At 46.8% G+C, this 18,365-nt stretch overlaps 1 protein-coding gene across 2 annotated transcripts in view; it reads right to left on the reverse strand.

Moving 5' to 3' along the window:
- Positions 1-18,365, reverse strand: part of LOC147903495 (Cyclase family protein) — a 78,056-nt gene that overhangs the window by 39,652 nt on the left and 20,039 nt on the right. Inside the window, exon 4 of one of the 2 annotated variants that reach the window (XM_087372502.1) lies at positions 6,049-6,146. In XM_087372502.1, the coding sequence (XP_087228628.1) occupies positions 6,049-6,146 (98 nt within the window). Of the gene's footprint in view, positions 1-6,043; positions 6,147-18,365 lie in introns of both variants that reach the window. The other variant, XM_087372503.1, reaches the window with a different exon arrangement.

The following is an 18,365-nucleotide window of genomic DNA, read 5'->3' on the forward strand; positions in this document are numbered from 1 at the left end:
CTCCCCGGTACCAGTGGTAGATTGGAAGAACTTCCTCTTGTTCTTCCCACCCGTGTCGGCAACTATGGTTCCCTTTGTGATGGCCATGGTATCATCATAAATACGTGCATAATTCATGGCCTCTTGCAACGTGGTACACTTGTTGTTCTTGATCTGTAACTTATACGAGTCAGGCAAACCATCCACAAAGAAACCTAACAAGGTCACTAGATCCATCTTTGTAGCTCTGGTCTGCAAATCCCGAAACCTCTGAAGATAAACCTCAAAAGTCAAATTCAGCTTGGACATATCGAGGGCTTTGAGCTTGCCTACGATATCGTAATCTTCCTCCTCCTCCAAAAACTCTTTCCTGAAGACCCCTTTGAATTCTATCCACGTTGCAGGCTTGGGTTGGAGTTCCTTCCACCACAATAAAGCCTTTCCTGACATAAACCCAGCTGCAAGCTGTATTTTCTTGTCATCTGGGTAAGGGTGAAACTGGAAGTGTACTTGCCACTTGTGCAACCAAGTGTTAACAACCTCCTTGGTACGAGACTTCTGGTCTCCGAAAAAAGGATCTGGAGTGATGTTCAGACCTAACACTGAAGCCATGGCATCCACATGTGTGAGCTCTTGAACAGCGCTAGTCAAAAGTGTGAGTGTAGTCTGAATCCCTTGGAGTTGCTGTGTCAACCCCGTTTGATTCGTGTTAACCTGCTCAAACTTTCCATCAAGAGCAGTGGTGAATTCACTGAAGGCTTTCTTCGTAATCAGATCATCGTAGAGACCCTGGTCATCTTCTCCATGGTAGTTCATATTTTGATCACCCATAGCGAGCTCGGGGTCTACTGAATCTGCCATAAAGGATGTGGAGTGAAGGAGCTCTGAAGGCCAAAGGGAAGGGAGAGAATCGTGAGGAAAGGAGTGGGCAGCAGAGAAAATGGAATCCCAAAGCAGGCTGCAAACAACGATCTACCTGGAGATTTCGTTAGGGGGGAGAGCGTTGAAGCAGAGGAGCAGCAAGATGGCGAACTGGAAGGCTACGAGAGAAGGGCTGTTCCGAACTCAGAATTGCGATATAGCAGCCCCAACTAACGGGTGATACTCGGTGATGGCGGGTGGATGGTTAGCTATGTGCACTCATGGACTGCGAGCTAGAGCATGCGAGATGGCCACCTAAACAAAGAGCACCATGTTCCAGGCTTATAGTAGCCTGCACGCCAAAAAAAACAGACCCCTACTTTTGGTAAGGCTTTTGCTTTTTTAAGCTTTCAAAGCCCAATTTGGCGTAGCTTTCCCAGCCCGCTTCGCGTCCAAGCCAGTCCCTCGAGCCTGTCATCTACTGCGCACCACCATCCACACTCCAGCCATCAATACCCGCTCCCTAATTCTCATCCTGAAGGTTGCCCGCGGCCTTCCATCCCGTCCTTGCTCTCTGCTTTTATTCTAGAACTTGCTCCTACTTCTTTCCTTCGCCAACTCCAACTACTAACGAACTACTCCCAAGCTCTTCCCCTTACAGACGACCTTTCTCATGGCCTCTCTTCCACTCCACCTTGCTTCTTGCGAATTCACCCTTTCTCTCTCTCTCTCCTTCCTTCTTTCCCCATCTAACCGCCACCCTTAACCATGAACCATAAGGCACATGCAGGGTAATAAACATGAACTTCGAAATTAAGGCATACTTGGAGAAAAAAAATCATCCAAAATTCTTGGAACAGAAGTTCCTACCTCAAGAGTTGGCTCTGATACCAACTGACACGACCCCAGTACTCCTGAAACCTCTGATCTGCAAGCAAACACAAGAACACACCAACGTGAGGAAACTAAGCAGGCTGCTCACCACCCAACCATGACATCTACGGGATGTGATCCCGAATCAGGAGATGTCCCCTCCAAACCACGAGCTGAGCTACTGACACGTACTCCCAACCAGATCCTAACCAGCCTAGTGTCCCATACCACCAGGTGGCGTTGTGAAGCCTGGGATCTGCGGCTAGGCCTTGGGCTACGCTATGATGCAGGCACGCATCCGCGACTCAATCCAGGATCAGACCTAGCACCTGGAAACGAGACTTGCTCACCTCGGCTCTCTGAGAACTGAACCTCTGGGCCCCTTATATAGACTCGGGCCCCGAGCGCCAAAAATAGCGAAGACCTCTAACTGGTTCGTACCCTTGCCACTCAACCCGAGAATCAAGCCTGCCTAACTCTAAGCCTCCCCAAGCTACCTGAGCTAGTCTTGTGTACCCAATACATGTCAAATACCAATCCGTGTACATGACACCTCCACTATGCTGCGCTATTTCTTGGCTCCCTGATCTACCCACACGTGTACGCCTCAGCTCCGTACTGTTCCGTCCTGTTGCTGACGTCATCCGTGAGCTCATGGCCTCTTCTCTTCTTTTGGGACACATCCTGCCCAAGGTCTCCCCCCCCCACGCTCTCCTCATTTGGGGGCTTGCAGATGGGGAGGTGACCATTCCAACACCCCCTCTCACCAACACATCCAGGCCCAATGCCAACACGTCGATGAAGATGCTTTAGTAACTCCCTGGTCGTAGTCCTCTGGAACTTTTTGATGTCGAAATCTTTTCCTGGCTTTTCATCCAGTGGCTCTTGCTCCACCAGGTCTGGTTCCGCTTCCGCACACCATCCTGGTACACACGTCCATCTTTGGTAGCACCTCCTGGCACCACCATCTTTCGTCACATTCCTGCCTTCAAACTCGAGCAATCCAACCATCACGATCTTCCAGTTATCCCCCTCATAATGAGAGAACAACCTGGAGTCTTCCAAGCACCATGCTTTGAGGATCTGCTTCAACCCGTCCTTCCTTTGGCAAGGTCTGCAACAAAAGTACATCTCAAGATAACCTGGACCGCGAACTTTAAACGCACCTGACTGAACCTAAGTCGCCCTCCTTCTCGCAAGGGCACAATCCTCCAGTCGTGGAAGTCGATTCCCAAGAGCTTCTGAATCAAGGTCGTCCTTCAGCAAGGTCCCTGCCTTCAGGCTCCCACACCTGTGAGCCTCCTACTTGGGCTCTGATACCATGTTAGAAAAATGACCCAACAGAGGATACACATAGCGGAAAACTTATAGTAATGCCCAGGAGCTCACACAGTGTGGTGTGGGGTGTGGAATCACAAACTTCTTAACTTATGTGCATAAAATAGATGTGCAGACTCATCAATAGACAATGAACCAGCCAAATAGAGAAACCACCAAAATAATATATTTCCATCTAAAACTATGGACACAATACCAAAGAGATAGATCCAGAGTCCCACCAATGGTGTGGTCCTCTAATCTAACCACAAGGTCCTTCTCCTATCTGGAAGTTATCTCTAGACTTGAGCCCGCGCGCTCCACCTCGAGCGTCTGTAGACTTTCTGTCTTAGTGTGTTCTTCTCTACCTTATTGCCTGTGAATCAGCCTAGGTGGGCAGCCCCTGCTCAACTTTGTCTGCAGCACACACGTCCCCTTGGTCCTCCTGAATGTAGGCCCCAAGATAGCTGTTCCACTGCTCCAACCTGCTTGTGACTGGCTGCTCCAGAAGATGATGATCTCAACACCTTGCTGCCCTAGAAGACAGCCAAGGTCCAGCCCTTCCTGGCTAAGTCTGCAGCCCTTCAAGCACCCTCTCACCTCCTGGATATAGGCGCAAAGGACGGCTTCCTGCTGCTCCTTTCTGCCTCCTAGATTGTTGGATAGTTGGATGTAAAATGAGGCCCAAGGCCTCTCCTTTTATAGGGCTCAAGGCCCTTTCAAATGGACCGACCGGCCAGCCCTAAATGGGCCGACTGGACAGACCTGGTTGGCTGGCCCAACCGACCTGGTTGGCTCAACCCAACCAGCCCTATATAAGGGCCCTAGCTAGGCCCTTTTGGGCTGCTGCTAGACTCCCCTTTGCTGCTGCTGGAGACCCTGCTGCAGGCTGTATACCTGCCCACAGACCCCCACTATGCTGCGCACACGTGTGTGCCTCAGCTCCGTACTGTTGCTGACATCATCCGTGAGCTCATGACCACACTGTGTGAGCTCTTGGGCATTACTATAAGTCTACCGTTGTGCGTACCCTCTGTTGGGTCATTTTTTCTAACAGCCTGCATTTCCACCTCAATGTCCGGGCCTCTGCCCTGGGATGAAGCATCAGCCTGAGGAGAGGACAAAAGTGCAGCAACTTCTTCTTCAAGAAACAAGGTCCGATTTGCAGTCACAGCAGCCCAGGTCAAGCCAACACCAGAGTTTTCAGCAGGTGTTTTCCCATGAGAGGATGCACCACTCCAAGTCTGAGAAGGCAAAGGTCGCCTAGGGGAGATCACTTTGCGAGGAGTTTGCCATCCATCAGTCAAATTTTTTTCCCCCTTCCCCTGAGGTGGAGAGGACAAAGGCACAGGAAAAGAAGCATTACTATTTGAGACAGCGGGGGCTTTGCCTTTGTCTTGAACAGAGAAAAACTATTTGATCCCTTTGTTTTCTACCACAAAAGAGGCATTTGCATTCTTATTCAAAGGCTGAACCATTTCAGCTTACACTGGCATCCGTGGAGCTCGGGAAGGGCATTGTGAAGCCATGTGCCCAAATTGCTTGCATTCAAAGCAAGCACCTGCAAACAGTCCCCACTTAAGCTTGTAAAAGGCACTCCGATGGAAACACTATTCACAGTAACCGAATATGAAGCTGAAGTGGGATGATCCGTATCCCATAAAATGCAGAAGCGATTCGAATTTCCATTGGGTCACGGTGGACATACCACCTTATCGAGGGAAGCTGCAATTTTAGGTAGAAGAGAAGACAAGCATTGAGGAAAATCCACAACTTCTACCCAAACAGAGCAACGACGCCGAATCAATGCTTGATAATCCCGGGTGGGAGACCAAGGCAGGACATGGACCATCTGTTGGCCATAGAAGAGAGGAGAGTACTCCGGCAAAACCTGATGGTGCTCCTCATCAACCATGATGATCTCCAAAAAGCCCCTCGCTTTATAATGAACTTTTTGGACATAAGAACCACCCAGGGTTCAAGTCAACCAATTCCCAACATTTGCTGCAGCAGGCATCCGTCCTGGGAAGAAAATTATAATGGCATGCTTTGCATACTCCTTAACTGGATCAAATATATCATCCACTTCCACCATAATGCCAATGCTGGGAGTGGATCTTTCCAACCCTTGCAGGTGTCTTCAAACCCTTCATGCATAACCTCATAAACAAGCTGAGCCTCAGGAGAGTCGTGAAGGGAATCATCTAAATCCATCACTTGTTTTTGTTTCTTGTTGGAAACCAACTTGTCTTTGTGAAAGGTTTTCTCATAGGAACAATCCGCCATTCGAGTTAAGGAAAAGGCTTGGAAGCAGCAACGCTTTACAAGAAGGAAAGCACAGCAAGTACAAAACTGTACGGACAAAACTATACTGATTTTTCCTGGCTGTACGGACAAAATCCTATAGATTTTTGACAGCACGAAGAAAAAAAAAATCGAATTTTCTGACAGCAAAACTATACGGAGTATATGGACAAAACTGTACGGATTTTTCCTAGCTGTATGGACAAAATCTTACGGATTTTTGACAATACGAAATAAAAAATTCCCAAATTTTCTGACAGCAAAACTGTACGGATTTTCCCCGACTGTACGGACAAAACTGTATGGACTATACGGACAAAACTGTATGGATTTTTCCTGGCTGTATGGACAAAATCGTACAGATTTTTGATAGTATGAAAATTTTTACATTTTTTTCCGAATTTTCTGACAGAGCGTACGGAGACAAAACGGGCGTCAAACGAAACCTCGAGGGTGTCAAACTGAGGGAGAAACAAGCAGCTGCAGCGTGGGAGCACGAGGGCTAGCACAGGATCTCTCTTGGAGTTCTCTCTCACATACCAAACACACCTCTCTCTTTCACACACACACACAGTGCTTCGGAACACACACACCCCCCCCCCCCAAAACATCACACACACACACACAGAAGGCAAGTCACACACAGCATCTTTGCTTGTATGCAAAAAAATTTGGGATTGGGAATTTTTTTGATAAAGTATTCGTCTACATCACCAATAAGCTTGATCCTAGTGTTTTCTGCAAGCCATTGTGCTCCTTCTTCAGTAAAACCAACATAGCTTGTATCAAATTGTCTTTTCCACATCAATCGCCTGCATTAAACAATCTTTAGCTTGGGGAGACAATAGTAGCAATCGTTAAAATCCTCAGTGTTTCATACAAACCAACCTTTACATGAAAGTAAATTCTATTACATAGCTTAAAGTGGCAAGCATACAAAATGCATGGGAACCCTTCAAATGAAATTAAATGCCACACGACTTATTGTCCCGTATAGACAAGAGATACATCACATTTCCTCTGCTAGCCTTCGAACCATTGCCCTGTCCTAGTGTCCTTTTATTCACCACTGATTATTACTCCTGTTTCCCGCTTTGTACATTGTAACAAATAGACCAAAGTATATTGATGGCATAAAAGTAAGGTTACTTTTTAAAGAGATTTTTTATGCTGCCTAAATCCAAGGGGACCAGTGTGATATGTTGTGCAAACTTGACCTTGTTAATAGAGAGCATGCAAATTAGTTGCCCCACAAGACCACTCAGTTAAGAGATCCCCATAAGATTTGCTAAGGATACCATTAAAGGGGTATTGATCTGAACGTTTTATGTGGCATGAGGGTGACATTTGACAGCCAGTAGCAATCATTTACAACATGGCCAAGCAGACTGGAAATAAAACAATGTTGTGGGCCATTTATATATCTGTTTGTTAGTCTTTGTCTATGCTGTTATGAGACTTTTAGAAACTTATGTCTGCACGATTTGGGCATTTTACGTTGAAAGGGAAGGAACTTTAAGATGCAATATATACAATATGCTATCTGATTGCATTGTAAAAGGACTATCCAGAACATAATGTAATGGAGTTAAGGCATGAAAAAATAACTTCATACCATCAGAAATATCTAGTAAGTATGACAAGAGTGACAGACTCAAGGTGCTGATACATGCAGAGCATGAATAAAACTCAAGGAATCCATGCACCATGCAAAACACAAAAAAGCCAAGATTGTGGCTGAAAAGGGCACACGAAGCTAGAGGGTGACTCAAAAGGAAAGGGCTGTCTCTCCACTCCTATATAAAAATCATACTCCTAGTATCTGTGAGTTAAGATGCATGATGTTTATCATTTGAGCCCAAGTTTTGCAGTTGAATATTTTTGCACTTTAACAAGTATTTTCTCACTTTCATGCCAAATGATTCCTTCGTCAGCACACAGCTGCAACACTGTAAGACACACATGATAGGGCATCCTATCATGAGGGACCTTCTCCCAATTTCCATTTGATAGAAGAACCCTTCTCAGAAGTTACGTATGATATATGAAACAGAGCATTAACCTTCACTAGAAGAAAATGTTATGTGGTTGAATGTAGTGACCTAATGTGGTGATCTAGACCACTCTTTTAGTGGATATCCCACAAGTAGGTGGCTGTGCCCCTAAGACTCACACATAATAGGGCAAAAAACGCCTTTGGAGAAGTGGACTTTGTTGTTTGGATATACGCTCTCAAGACCCATAAATTTAGGCTAGTCTAGAAACTCTCTCAATGGGCTGCTCTGGATGGTCTCTTGAAATTTCCATGCATTGCTGACTGTGAACTGAAAAAAGCAGAAGTTGTTGGAGTGGTTACCTTTGGCATAGATCAGGATTCCTTCCTCGCCACTAATGGCAGCTACTGTCAGGGCCTGGCACAGTTTTAGAGGTTCATTGATATGGAGTCCTACATCCACACAAGACGAGATTTTTAGGCAGCCTATTATGTGGAATGCTTTTATTTGGGATGATCATGCCATGGCTCTGGGAGCTCCAAGGTATATGCAATGGTCTAAGTGGACAGAGGTTCTTCTTCCACAATGGGATCTTGAAAGGCTTTCAAGAACCTTTCCAATGAGATCAGGGAGTTCAAAAAGTACTCCATCTTAGGGGAAGTAAAAGAAGAATTGCTATATGATTCAGCTATCCCTTTGGAGTGGACTACAGGGAACGGTGGACAGCCTAACCCTTTGAGATGGATGGGGGCCTTCTTTCAACATTGGTATTCCCGTTCAGATGATTGAGGGCACTATTATTTTGTGCGTGTAAGTCTGGTGGTAGAATGGTGAGGTCACAATACACTATTCCTTGGGACTGATGGCTTCTTCCAGTGAGTAGTGGGCTTGGTTAAGTTTGTCTCGGGCTGGTATGTTGATGCCAGTCCACAGATGGCTCATGGGGAAGGGTGTCCCAATAACCTAGGACCCTGGTGAATGGAGCTGGGCATTGGAAAGTAGTTATGATTTGGAAACATCCATGTAACTAGAATGCTTAAACAAGGAAAAATAAGGCTTAGCCACCATGCTGAGTTGAGACTAAAAGTGACTTGCTGGAAATGGTTAAGATAATCAAAGAACATAGCTGTCTTCATTTAACATTAAGACTGACTGTATAGTTTGGTCAGATTTAGTTGGTGCGCACAAGGATAGACCACTACCCTGGATTCAAACCCAAAGTCGCTTGTTAAAAGCACCTACTCATCCTTAAGGTAATCAAAGCACATAGCTGTGTTCATTCAATGTTAAGACTGACTCACACAAAGTTTGGTGAGTTTGGATACCTTGGTAGGTGCACTGGAGGCCTAAAAAAGTTGATGCATCTGGTGCAAATGACAAACCCATGGTCAACAAGTGAACTAAGGTAATGAATAAGGTTATTACCTTTCTAACCCGCATGTGGATTGGGTAGTGCACATACCATCAAAAGTAATACAAGGGCTACAAGTCACTATATAGATAGGCCTTTGAGAAGTGCAACAGGGGTAAACTCCTGCCTTGTCAGACTTCTCCCCTCCCGCTCCCCCTCCATCCTCCTATGACTAGGCAATTCCGTGTTTAATGCAGTTCCCATCCTCTCCATGGGCTCAGACACTTTGTACTAGTGTTTAGGTTTGTATTTGTCTTGGGTGCACATGCCTGCTTAGATGTTCCACCCATTCAGGTCATTGGATCTAGTTGCTCAGACAACATACAAAGGACCACCACAGTGATGCCACACTGCAGGACCCATCCTCTCCATCGGCTTAGACACTTTGTACTAGTGTTTAGGTTTGTATTTGTCTTGGGATGCACATGCCTGCTTAGATGTTCCACCCATTCAGGTCATTAGATCTGGGTCTTTTAGTCTCATATACCCTTAGTTCTTTTGTAGACTTCAAAACTTTCTTTCTTCCTTGTCTTTCCCCTCCACTTGCTGTGCTCAGCCTATGAGCAATCTGCTCGTTGGAGGTGAGCTTTGGCACATTTCCCTGTGCCTGTCACCCTCCCTGACTTTTTTTCCACCCTTTGCTCCCTTCTGCCTCTGCCTAGCTAGTTCTTTGCTCCCCCTTGGAGCTGTAGAAGGCATCGTATAGTGTGCTTCCCCCCTTGTTGCAAGTCACAAGGCCACTCGGGTCTTGGTTTGCTGCTCAGCCCCAACAGGCTGTTCCATTGGCCATTCAGCCAGAGAAGGGCTGGAAGGAGCATGCACTGGTTGCAGGGTGTCCCTAGCTGCCAAAAGATGGCCAGTTTCCGTGTTCCCCTCCCCTTGGTCTTTTTGACAGCCTGGGGGTCTTCCTTTCCCCCCTTCTAGCCTTCCTTTCCCCATTCTTTCCCTCGACTCCATCCTGCATCCATTCCTTCCCACCCTTTTCTACCTTTCTGCTGTTCCCCCCACCCCCCAATTTCCCTTGCTTTTACACTCTCCCTTGCCTTTTCACTCCCCCCTTGCCTTTTGCCATTCCACTCCCCCTTCCCCTGTTTTCCCTTCTCCATATTCCCTCTAGCCCCCTTGCTCTTTATTTCACTCCCCATTCCTGTTTCCACTCTCCATCTTGCATTTCCACTCCCCCCTTCCCCTCTTTTCCTGTATCCATTCTCTCCATTTCCTCTTTCCCCTTGCCTAGGGAAAGGCGGATTTGTACCTTGTGTGATCTATAGGAGATCGAGTTAGAGGAGCATTTCATCTTCAGGTGCTCACTGTACTATGAGATCCGAGGACGCTACTATTGTCTCTTTAGAGATAGCTTCGGACTGCTCTCCCACTTCCTCTCCTATCCAGATCAGAGATGCTTAGCCACCTTCATCCATGAGGCAGTTAGGCATCAAGAGCGCCTACTCAGACTACAGAGAAAGGACAGGGAACACAGGCAAGCCCATCTCATAGCATAATCACAAAGTTCTTCTAGCCAACAAATCGCACAGATCACTGTTCCACGAGTAGTTGGTGACGCAAAGATGCAAAGCCAATGACACGACACACCCGACAGAGGGAGAACACACAGATCATACTTGGAGACATCCCTTCCGTAAGTATGCTGGGATGTGACCTACGTGACCTCAGGAGTTACCATGGCCCTTGTCAAACGCACAACCGCAGCTAGGCGGCCACGATGGACCACATGCATAGATAGCCACAACAACGCTCTATCTCTACTCTTATAACACTACAGCCCCACCAGCCATTGGGCCCTTCGTGACCTCTCTTCTAGGGACCTCTAATATCTGCGATATACCGCACCAGTCTTGATATTGAATTCGATTTGACATGATGCTGCTGTAGATGATGTTGATGTTAGGACTATGTAGTATTGACACTTTTTACGACTATGTAAAATTTAGCATCTACCATGGGTGATGATGCTCGTTTCAGTATCTTCACCCTTTCAGCTTGTTGTATCAGGTCTCATAGACCCATTGCTCTTCCGAAGACTCTAATAAACTTTCTTTCTTTCTTTCTTTCTATCTCCATCCCGTTTCCACTCTCCTCCTTGCCTTTTCCTCTCTCCCTTTCCCTTCCCCTTCTCTTTTTCTCTCCCTCTTTTTCATGTCCTTTTCTTTCCTCTTCCCTTCCCTTGCCCATTCCCCCCCTTTTTTCCCCACATTAGTCGAGCAATTTGCACCTTAGCATTAGTGTGAACATTTAGTGGGTGGAGGTCACACGACTCTTAGGACAGTGTCATAGTTGGTAGAGAGAATGGCCATCTAATCAAGGCTTTCTTGTGGTTTATAGGTTACCTGGGATGGGACAGGTAGGTGAGCCAGTGTCACAATCAACAAAAGCCCACCCAACATGCTCCTCCTCAGTCCTCACCGTGTAAGATGCACCTTCACAAATTCCCTTAGGTATGACTTGGGTGCTTGTCCAAAATCGGAGCTAGCCCTCTCCTTCCACTTCTTCCCCACTTGCCCCTTGCATTTACTAACACCTCTTGCCCCCTCCATCCCCGTGACACTCCCATTGTCTCCCTCTCTCCAATGCTAGAGGTGGGCAGGTTAGAGCCGCAATCCAAGACCTCACCTCCTCATCTTCTTCCTCTTCTTCGATGTCAGTGCACACTCCTAGACTTCGATGTCAATGCACAGTCCTAGACCTTGCATGAGGATGTTTGAAGCCATGGAAGTACATGTAAGTTCCCACCAACTACCCTCATAGACAGGATATCTCGATCATACATGGCATTTTGGGTGCCTTGGGTAGCAAGGTCCACTCCCCTTAGGGTGTGGGTGTTTGAAAGACCAAGGACAAGTTGTGGTCCCCATAGACCTTTGACCAGATCTTTAGGGATCATATGTGTCCTTCATAGGACGATGGATGGGAGTGGCAAGGGCCCAATTGCATGAGACATTGTGCATACATTAAGCACAATGTACCATACTACAATAAAAGAAATGGGTCCATGAGAGATCAATTTGGCCATCTTTTCATGTCAAAAGGGCCTAGCCCCATGTAGGCCCCAATTATACACCTTTTAGAGAAAAATATGAAGTGAGTTCCCCAAATAGCATAAGGTTTGGTCACTATTATGACCAATGATGATGTTTGATTTGATCCCAAACTAGGCCGCATAGAATCCTATTCGACAACTCACAAAGGTAACTTAAGATAAAAGCATCTCTAGAGAATGGTTCTAGACCATTAGTTTCCCAACACTCTTCAAGCTAAAAATTTATGGGGCCTATTTTGATCAAATATTTTTAAAAGCTACACTTTTTTAAAAAAGACCTGGGGAAATATTCAATGTTCAAAACTAGCGTCCCATACCACTAGAGCTTCAAAACCTACCCCTACTTCTCTCAAAAAGTCCTACAGCATTGCATTCTCACGTAGTTGATGGAGAGAATTGCATTCTCAGGTAGCTTACGGAAATATACAACTCCGAGATGGTTTCTCCCAACTTCATCTTGATTGGAGAGATCATCCTTGTATACAACTCCGAGATGGTTTCTCCCAACTTCATCTTGATTGGAGACGGTGCTTGCACAATCATATGCTCAAAATTCTTTGACTTAATAGTGTGCAAGAACTCCTTGCACAAGTCCTTAAGTTCAGCCTAGGTCTGAAGTGATCTACTGAAAATCAGTAAATATCTACTGCATCCTCCCTGGGGGAATATTCAATGTTCAAAACTAGCGTCCCATACCACTAGAGCTTCAAAACCTACCCCTACTTCTCTCAAAAAGTCCTACAGCATTGCATTCTCACGTAGTTGATGGAGAGAATTGCATTCTCAGGTAGCTTACAGAAATATACAACTCTGAGATGGTTTCTCCCAACTTCATCTTGATTGGAGAGATCATCCTTGTATACAACTCCAAGATGGTTTCTCCCAACTTCATCTTGATTGGAGACAGTGCTTGCACAATCATATGCTCGAAATTCTGTGACTTAATAGTGTGCAAGAACTCCTTAAGTTCGGCCTAGGTCTGAAGTGATCTACTGAAAATCAGTAAATATCTACTGCATCCTCCAAAGAAGAAGGAAATATATTGAAGTAAGTGTGCTCTCTCTAGCAACTTGTATTTCACTTCTATCTACCTCATGTCCACCTTGTGTCTACCTCATGTCCGCCTTGCATCTGCCTCATGTCCTCCTCCCTTAGTTAGTCTAGTGCACATCATCTTGTAAACATGTATTCGAGCTGTCAAGTATTTCTGTATTTGTGTGGATTTCTTGGAGGTCCCCCTCTTTTACAAGTGACCCTAAGTCGGCGGTAATACTTCCATAAGTGGCTCGACCAACCTTTCAACAAATTTTGGCGTTCAAGATGGGACACTTCTTGTGTGAAGAGGTCACTTGCAACAACGTTACATGTCTTGTGAATCATTGCATGGTTGTTGAGTCTACTATCTTATGTTAGCGTGTGAAATATATTGGCATCCTTAATCAAGAGAGCAGAAAAAGAAGACTGAAGAAGATTGGGAGGAAAGTGACCTAAAAGATTTGGGATTATTTGACTTTAATGGGTATACACAGTGTGTCCACATCACCAACCTCTGCCTATAGTGAACCTACTCATCAGATAGTGAGACTACCACCTCGACTTAGAGTGCTGGTCGAAATAAGAGGAAGAAGTGTAGAGTAGGGAGAGAGAAGTACAAGTGGAAGAGGCAACTGAGTAGGAAGGAGCAACAAAGGAAACCACATCCTTTGTATCTACTCCCATGGCTGCATAAACACATCAACAGCAGGAGTAGGAGGCAACATTCTGTCCCCACCACCTCCACCACCACCACCACCACCACCAACGAACACTTGTTGGAGCTTGATGAAAGGAACAACCAGAACAAAGGTTTAGACAAGCCCCAACAACCCAATAGGGACTTCCCTTGCATGGGTATGTGTCTCTGCTAATTACAAGGTAGCCTAGCTCTTACAAGGTGGCTGAACTCGTAGTTCATGCCACTTTTGTCCTTCTCCACACTCCTTTGCTCCCACAATGGTGTCTCCACTATACTCTCTCCACAATATCTCTCCCCACTCCTCTCTCCTTTTTCCCTTGGAGTCTCTATCCCTGGCGTTGATGGGGCCGCCAATGGTGGGCCGCCAATGCTCCTCCTTCCTGCTCCCCTCCTTGCTGCCCCCTCCCTCCCTCCGCCCCCCCCTCTCTCTCTCTGTGCTACCCCTTGCGCTCTCCCTGTGGTACCACTGTGCTACCCCCTCTGCTCTCCCTGCGCTACCCCCTGCTCTCTCTCTCTCTCCCGCTACCCCCTGCTCTCCCCCCTGCTCTACCCCTGCTCTCTCCCTGCGCTACCCCTGCTCTCTCCTTGCGCTACCCCTATGCTACCCCCTGCTCTCTCCCTACACTACCCCCTCCGCTAGCCCCTCTATACCCCCCCGCTACCTCTGCTACCCCCCCCGCTACCTCTGCTAACCCCCCTCCACTACCCCTGCTACCCCCCGCTAACCCCCTCCACTACCCCCCGCTACCCCCTCCGCTACCTACCCCCCGCTACCCCCTCCGCTAACCCCCCCGCTACCCTTCTCGCTAACCCCCCCGCTACCTCGCTACCCCCCCGCTACCTCGCTATCCTCTCGCTAACCCCCCCGCTACCTCGCTACCTCCCCCGCTACCCCTCTCGCTACCCCCTCCGCTACCCCTCTCTACCCCCCGCTACCCCCTCCGCTAGCCCCCACACTACCCCCTCGCTACCCCCCCCTTCCCCCCCCCCCCCAATTTTTTTTTCCCCAAGGGGGAAAAAATAAAAAACAGCATCTTCGACCTCTTGCAGTCCCTTCTTTGCCCCCATAATGAAGGGAACAGGGGGACGAGGACAAGAGACTAGGCGGGAGACCCCTCAATCCAAATCTGCATACGCGTGGAGATGGGGAAGGGGAACGGTGACAAGGCGAAAACACAAAAGCAACTCCATCTGGAGGACTTCAACAAATGCAGCAACCGGAGCAGTTTGACAATGGACAGCACCGCGGCCCAGAAGAAAGGGGCCCTATCAAAGCCCATGCCGCTCACCACATCCTCGACCTCTATGGTTACCACCACTATTTCACCACCATCATCCGCCTCATCATCTACGCCACCTCTCTCCTCCCCCTCTCCTACATCATCATCACAGGTCTCCTCTCCAGTAGCCTCACCACTGGACCAGCCACGGCTCCACAGTACTTTCCCCTCGTATCACCTCTACCTCTCAGTCAGCCACCCTTCATCACCTCGTCCGACCTCGCTACTCCTACATATCACTCCCCCGCCCAGATCATACTGTCCCCACCCTCAGTACAACCTCAGCAGCCCACCTTCATTCCAACCCCTCTCGAGCTCCAGTTCCCGCCTGGACCAAGACATCTTAGGCCCCCGCCAGATGCTTGGGACTCCCTATTGGCTGAGATACACAACATCCGGGCCCGTCAGGCAAAGCTGACACATTACACCCAGAAGGCGGCCCGATACACCCAAGAGCGCATTATACACGAGCAGGGCACCCTTATCCAGGGACTCAGACACGACATCACACAGCTTCGAGAGGAGTTCGGGTTCCTCAGAGCAGCGCCTAGAGAGACCCCAGTCACAGAGATGGAGGCACAGAGAGCCATGATACAGTCGGCTATAACACTAGGACCTCATCGGACCGACACAGGCCTGTTACACCATATGGACACGCGCTCGTTGATTTGGACAGGATGCATGATCTCATCATCTACAACGGGCTCGACCTATGGCCCTCCTCAGGTGGTTTTACTTGCTTCCCACACGGGGGGGCACTAGTGTAGTAGATTACATCATGGGATCCCCTACCTTCACTTCATGTATCACCGACTTCACCGTAGCACCACTCCCTCTAGGAGCTGATCACACATACCTATTCTTCACTATCGCCACCCCATGCTTAGCCACACCACACGCACCACATAGGAAGCACGACACCTACCATGACATACACTTTGATCACAGCCTCTCACCGGCCTACTCTGGATCACACCAGCTGCAAATAGAAACAGGGGGATGGAAAAAGATGCCAAGGGAGAGTAGAATATGCCAACTATGTGATCAAGGTATGGTTGAAACAGAAGAACACATGGTAATGATATGCCCTCACTATGCACACATTAGGGAAGAGTTCAATCACCTCCTTGAGGGACATAACAAACTGGCTGATTTGCTGCATAAAGGGTCACCTTCAGCTTTAGGAACATTTGTGTATAAGCTCTTCAAGCATAGGAATCCACCTGAATCCTAGAAGGTGGTTTCTCTTTCCACCCTCCCATCTTCGGGAGGAGCTTTCATGTACTTGTGATATTGTATTGCTCAGGTCCCATAGGCCGGTTTTGGTCTTCAGAGGACGATAATATATTCTTCTTCTTCTTCTTCTTCTGGACGCCTAAACAGACTCCTAACCTACATCGATCACATACCACTCATAGAGGACGGTGAGCAAAGAGAAAAAGCGAGGAGAGAAGGCTTGTGTTTTGGATGCCTTCAGCCTTATCAGTGAAAAGATTATCCACGAAACAAGGATCATCGGATGGCTGAGATGGTGATCTCAGAATGCGACGTGGAAATGGAGGGAAGTCCCAGAGCAGAACAGATGCAGCAGCGCAGAACAGATGCAGATTCAGCTAGCGAGATCTTCTCAAAGGTCAGTACATGTTTTGTTATGTGTGGCTATTGCTAAGCTAGTAGCTAGTGCACTTGATAATGTCCTGTCAAAGCCCGCAGCAACGGGGTATACAGCCTTTAACGATACAGAGTTAATTAAGATGAAAGGGCAAGTAGCCAATCATGATGTCATTGTGTTGTTTAACTCAGCGAGCGTCAACACACAATGTAATTAACTCCAAGCTTGTAAAGAGGCTGAAATTAAAGACTAGCCCATTTGACTACACATATACAGTCAGAATGGCGGACGGAAGTTCAACTGAAGTATGGGACCAAAGCGTTACCCAGTTGGAACTTCGAATTCAAGACTATGCTGAGAAGCTTGATTTTGAAATGACAAAGCTTGCTCACGCAGACATAGCCCTGGGTAAGGCTTGGCATTCTAGGAAGAATCCAGCCATAGATTGAAAAAAGCACATTTATCAATTCAAGATGAATGATGTGCTGTATGTCTTACGAGGTGAAAAAGATATACCTTAAGGACCGTTGGTTTCCCTAATGGAAGTTCGAAAAGCTCAAGAAGAGTTTTTGTTTCTTTGTACAGCATCGGTAGAGCCGATTAATGGTCCTTCAGCTAGCACTGATGTTACCCAAAATGGAAAGATGGCCAAGTTGGTTGGTCAAATAGCAGAGGAGTTCTCTGATTGTTTTAGGGATGAGTTACCTTATATTTAGGATTCATTATTACTCCTGAGGGGGTAGAAATGGATTCAAAGAAAGTGGCTGCGATACTGACTTGGCCTATCCCTCAGAGTTTGACCGCTTTGCGATCATTCTTGGGATTTGTCCAATTTTATCGAAGGCATATCAAAGGATATTCCGAAATAGTATCGCCATTGACTGATCTGACCTCAAATAAAGTACCTTTTATATGGGGACAAAATCAACATGAGAGTTTTAACACCATAAAACAAGCTGTGGTCTCAGGACCAGTGTTAAAAATAGTTGATCCCCAAAAACCATTTTTCCTTGAAACCGATGCAAGTGGCATTGCAATAGGAGCAGTTCTCCTCCAAGAGGGAAGGCCAGTAGTCTTTGAAAGCAAGAAGCTTTCTCCCTCTTAACGAAATTGGCCAACTCATGAATTAGAGTTGTATGCTATTATCCATGCTCTGAAAACATGGAGACATTATTTATATGGATCAAAGTTTTATGTTGATGTTGATCATGATACTCTGAAACATTTTTGTAAACAACCTGACTTGAGAGGCCGCCAAGCTAGGTGGGCAGAACTCATGCAAGAGTTTAACTTGACGATTTGGTACCGAAGAGGAAAGAATAATAAAGTTGCTGATGCATTGTCACGCATTATGCATAATATGAGTTTCACAGTATTAGAGAGTGCTCTAATGACCAAGATAGGAGAAACTCAAAAGAAGGACGAGTTCGTCCAAAGCCTTTGGCCTAAGGCTCATGTATTTAAACTTGGGGAAAAGGGTGACCTAGCATCCAGAAAAGGCAAGACTTATGCAAGATATACCATAAGAGATGGTATGCTAAAAAGAAATGGCAAGGTAGTAGTACCTAATCAGAATGATCTCAGGCAGAGAGTCATTCAACAATGCCATGATAGCCCATGTGCGGGACATCCAGGAGTCGAGAAAACATATGATCTCATGAAGCAAGATTTCTTTTGGCCGAAAATGAAAAAACATATTCATGAATATGTGACACGTTGTTTTTCGTGTCAGGTAAGTAAGGCAGAGCGGGTGAAGCCACCCGGACTTTTACAACCTTTGGAAATACCACTAAGTAGGTGGGAGAGCATTTCCATGGACTTTATTGTAGGTCTGCCTACGACACAAGGTGGATATGATTCTATCCTTGTGATAGTTGATCGTCTTACCAAGATGGCTCACTTCATTCCAACTAGAGAGTCTCTTAGTGCCCTGCAAGTGGC

Source organism: Dipteris shenzhenensis, chromosome 3 (assembly GCF_047967505.1).
Source record: "Dipteris shenzhenensis isolate YYH24624 ecotype China chromosome 3, Dip_SZ_1.0, whole genome shotgun sequence".
Classification (NCBI taxonomy): Eukaryota; Viridiplantae; Streptophyta; class Polypodiopsida; order Gleicheniales; family Dipteridaceae; genus Dipteris; species Dipteris shenzhenensis.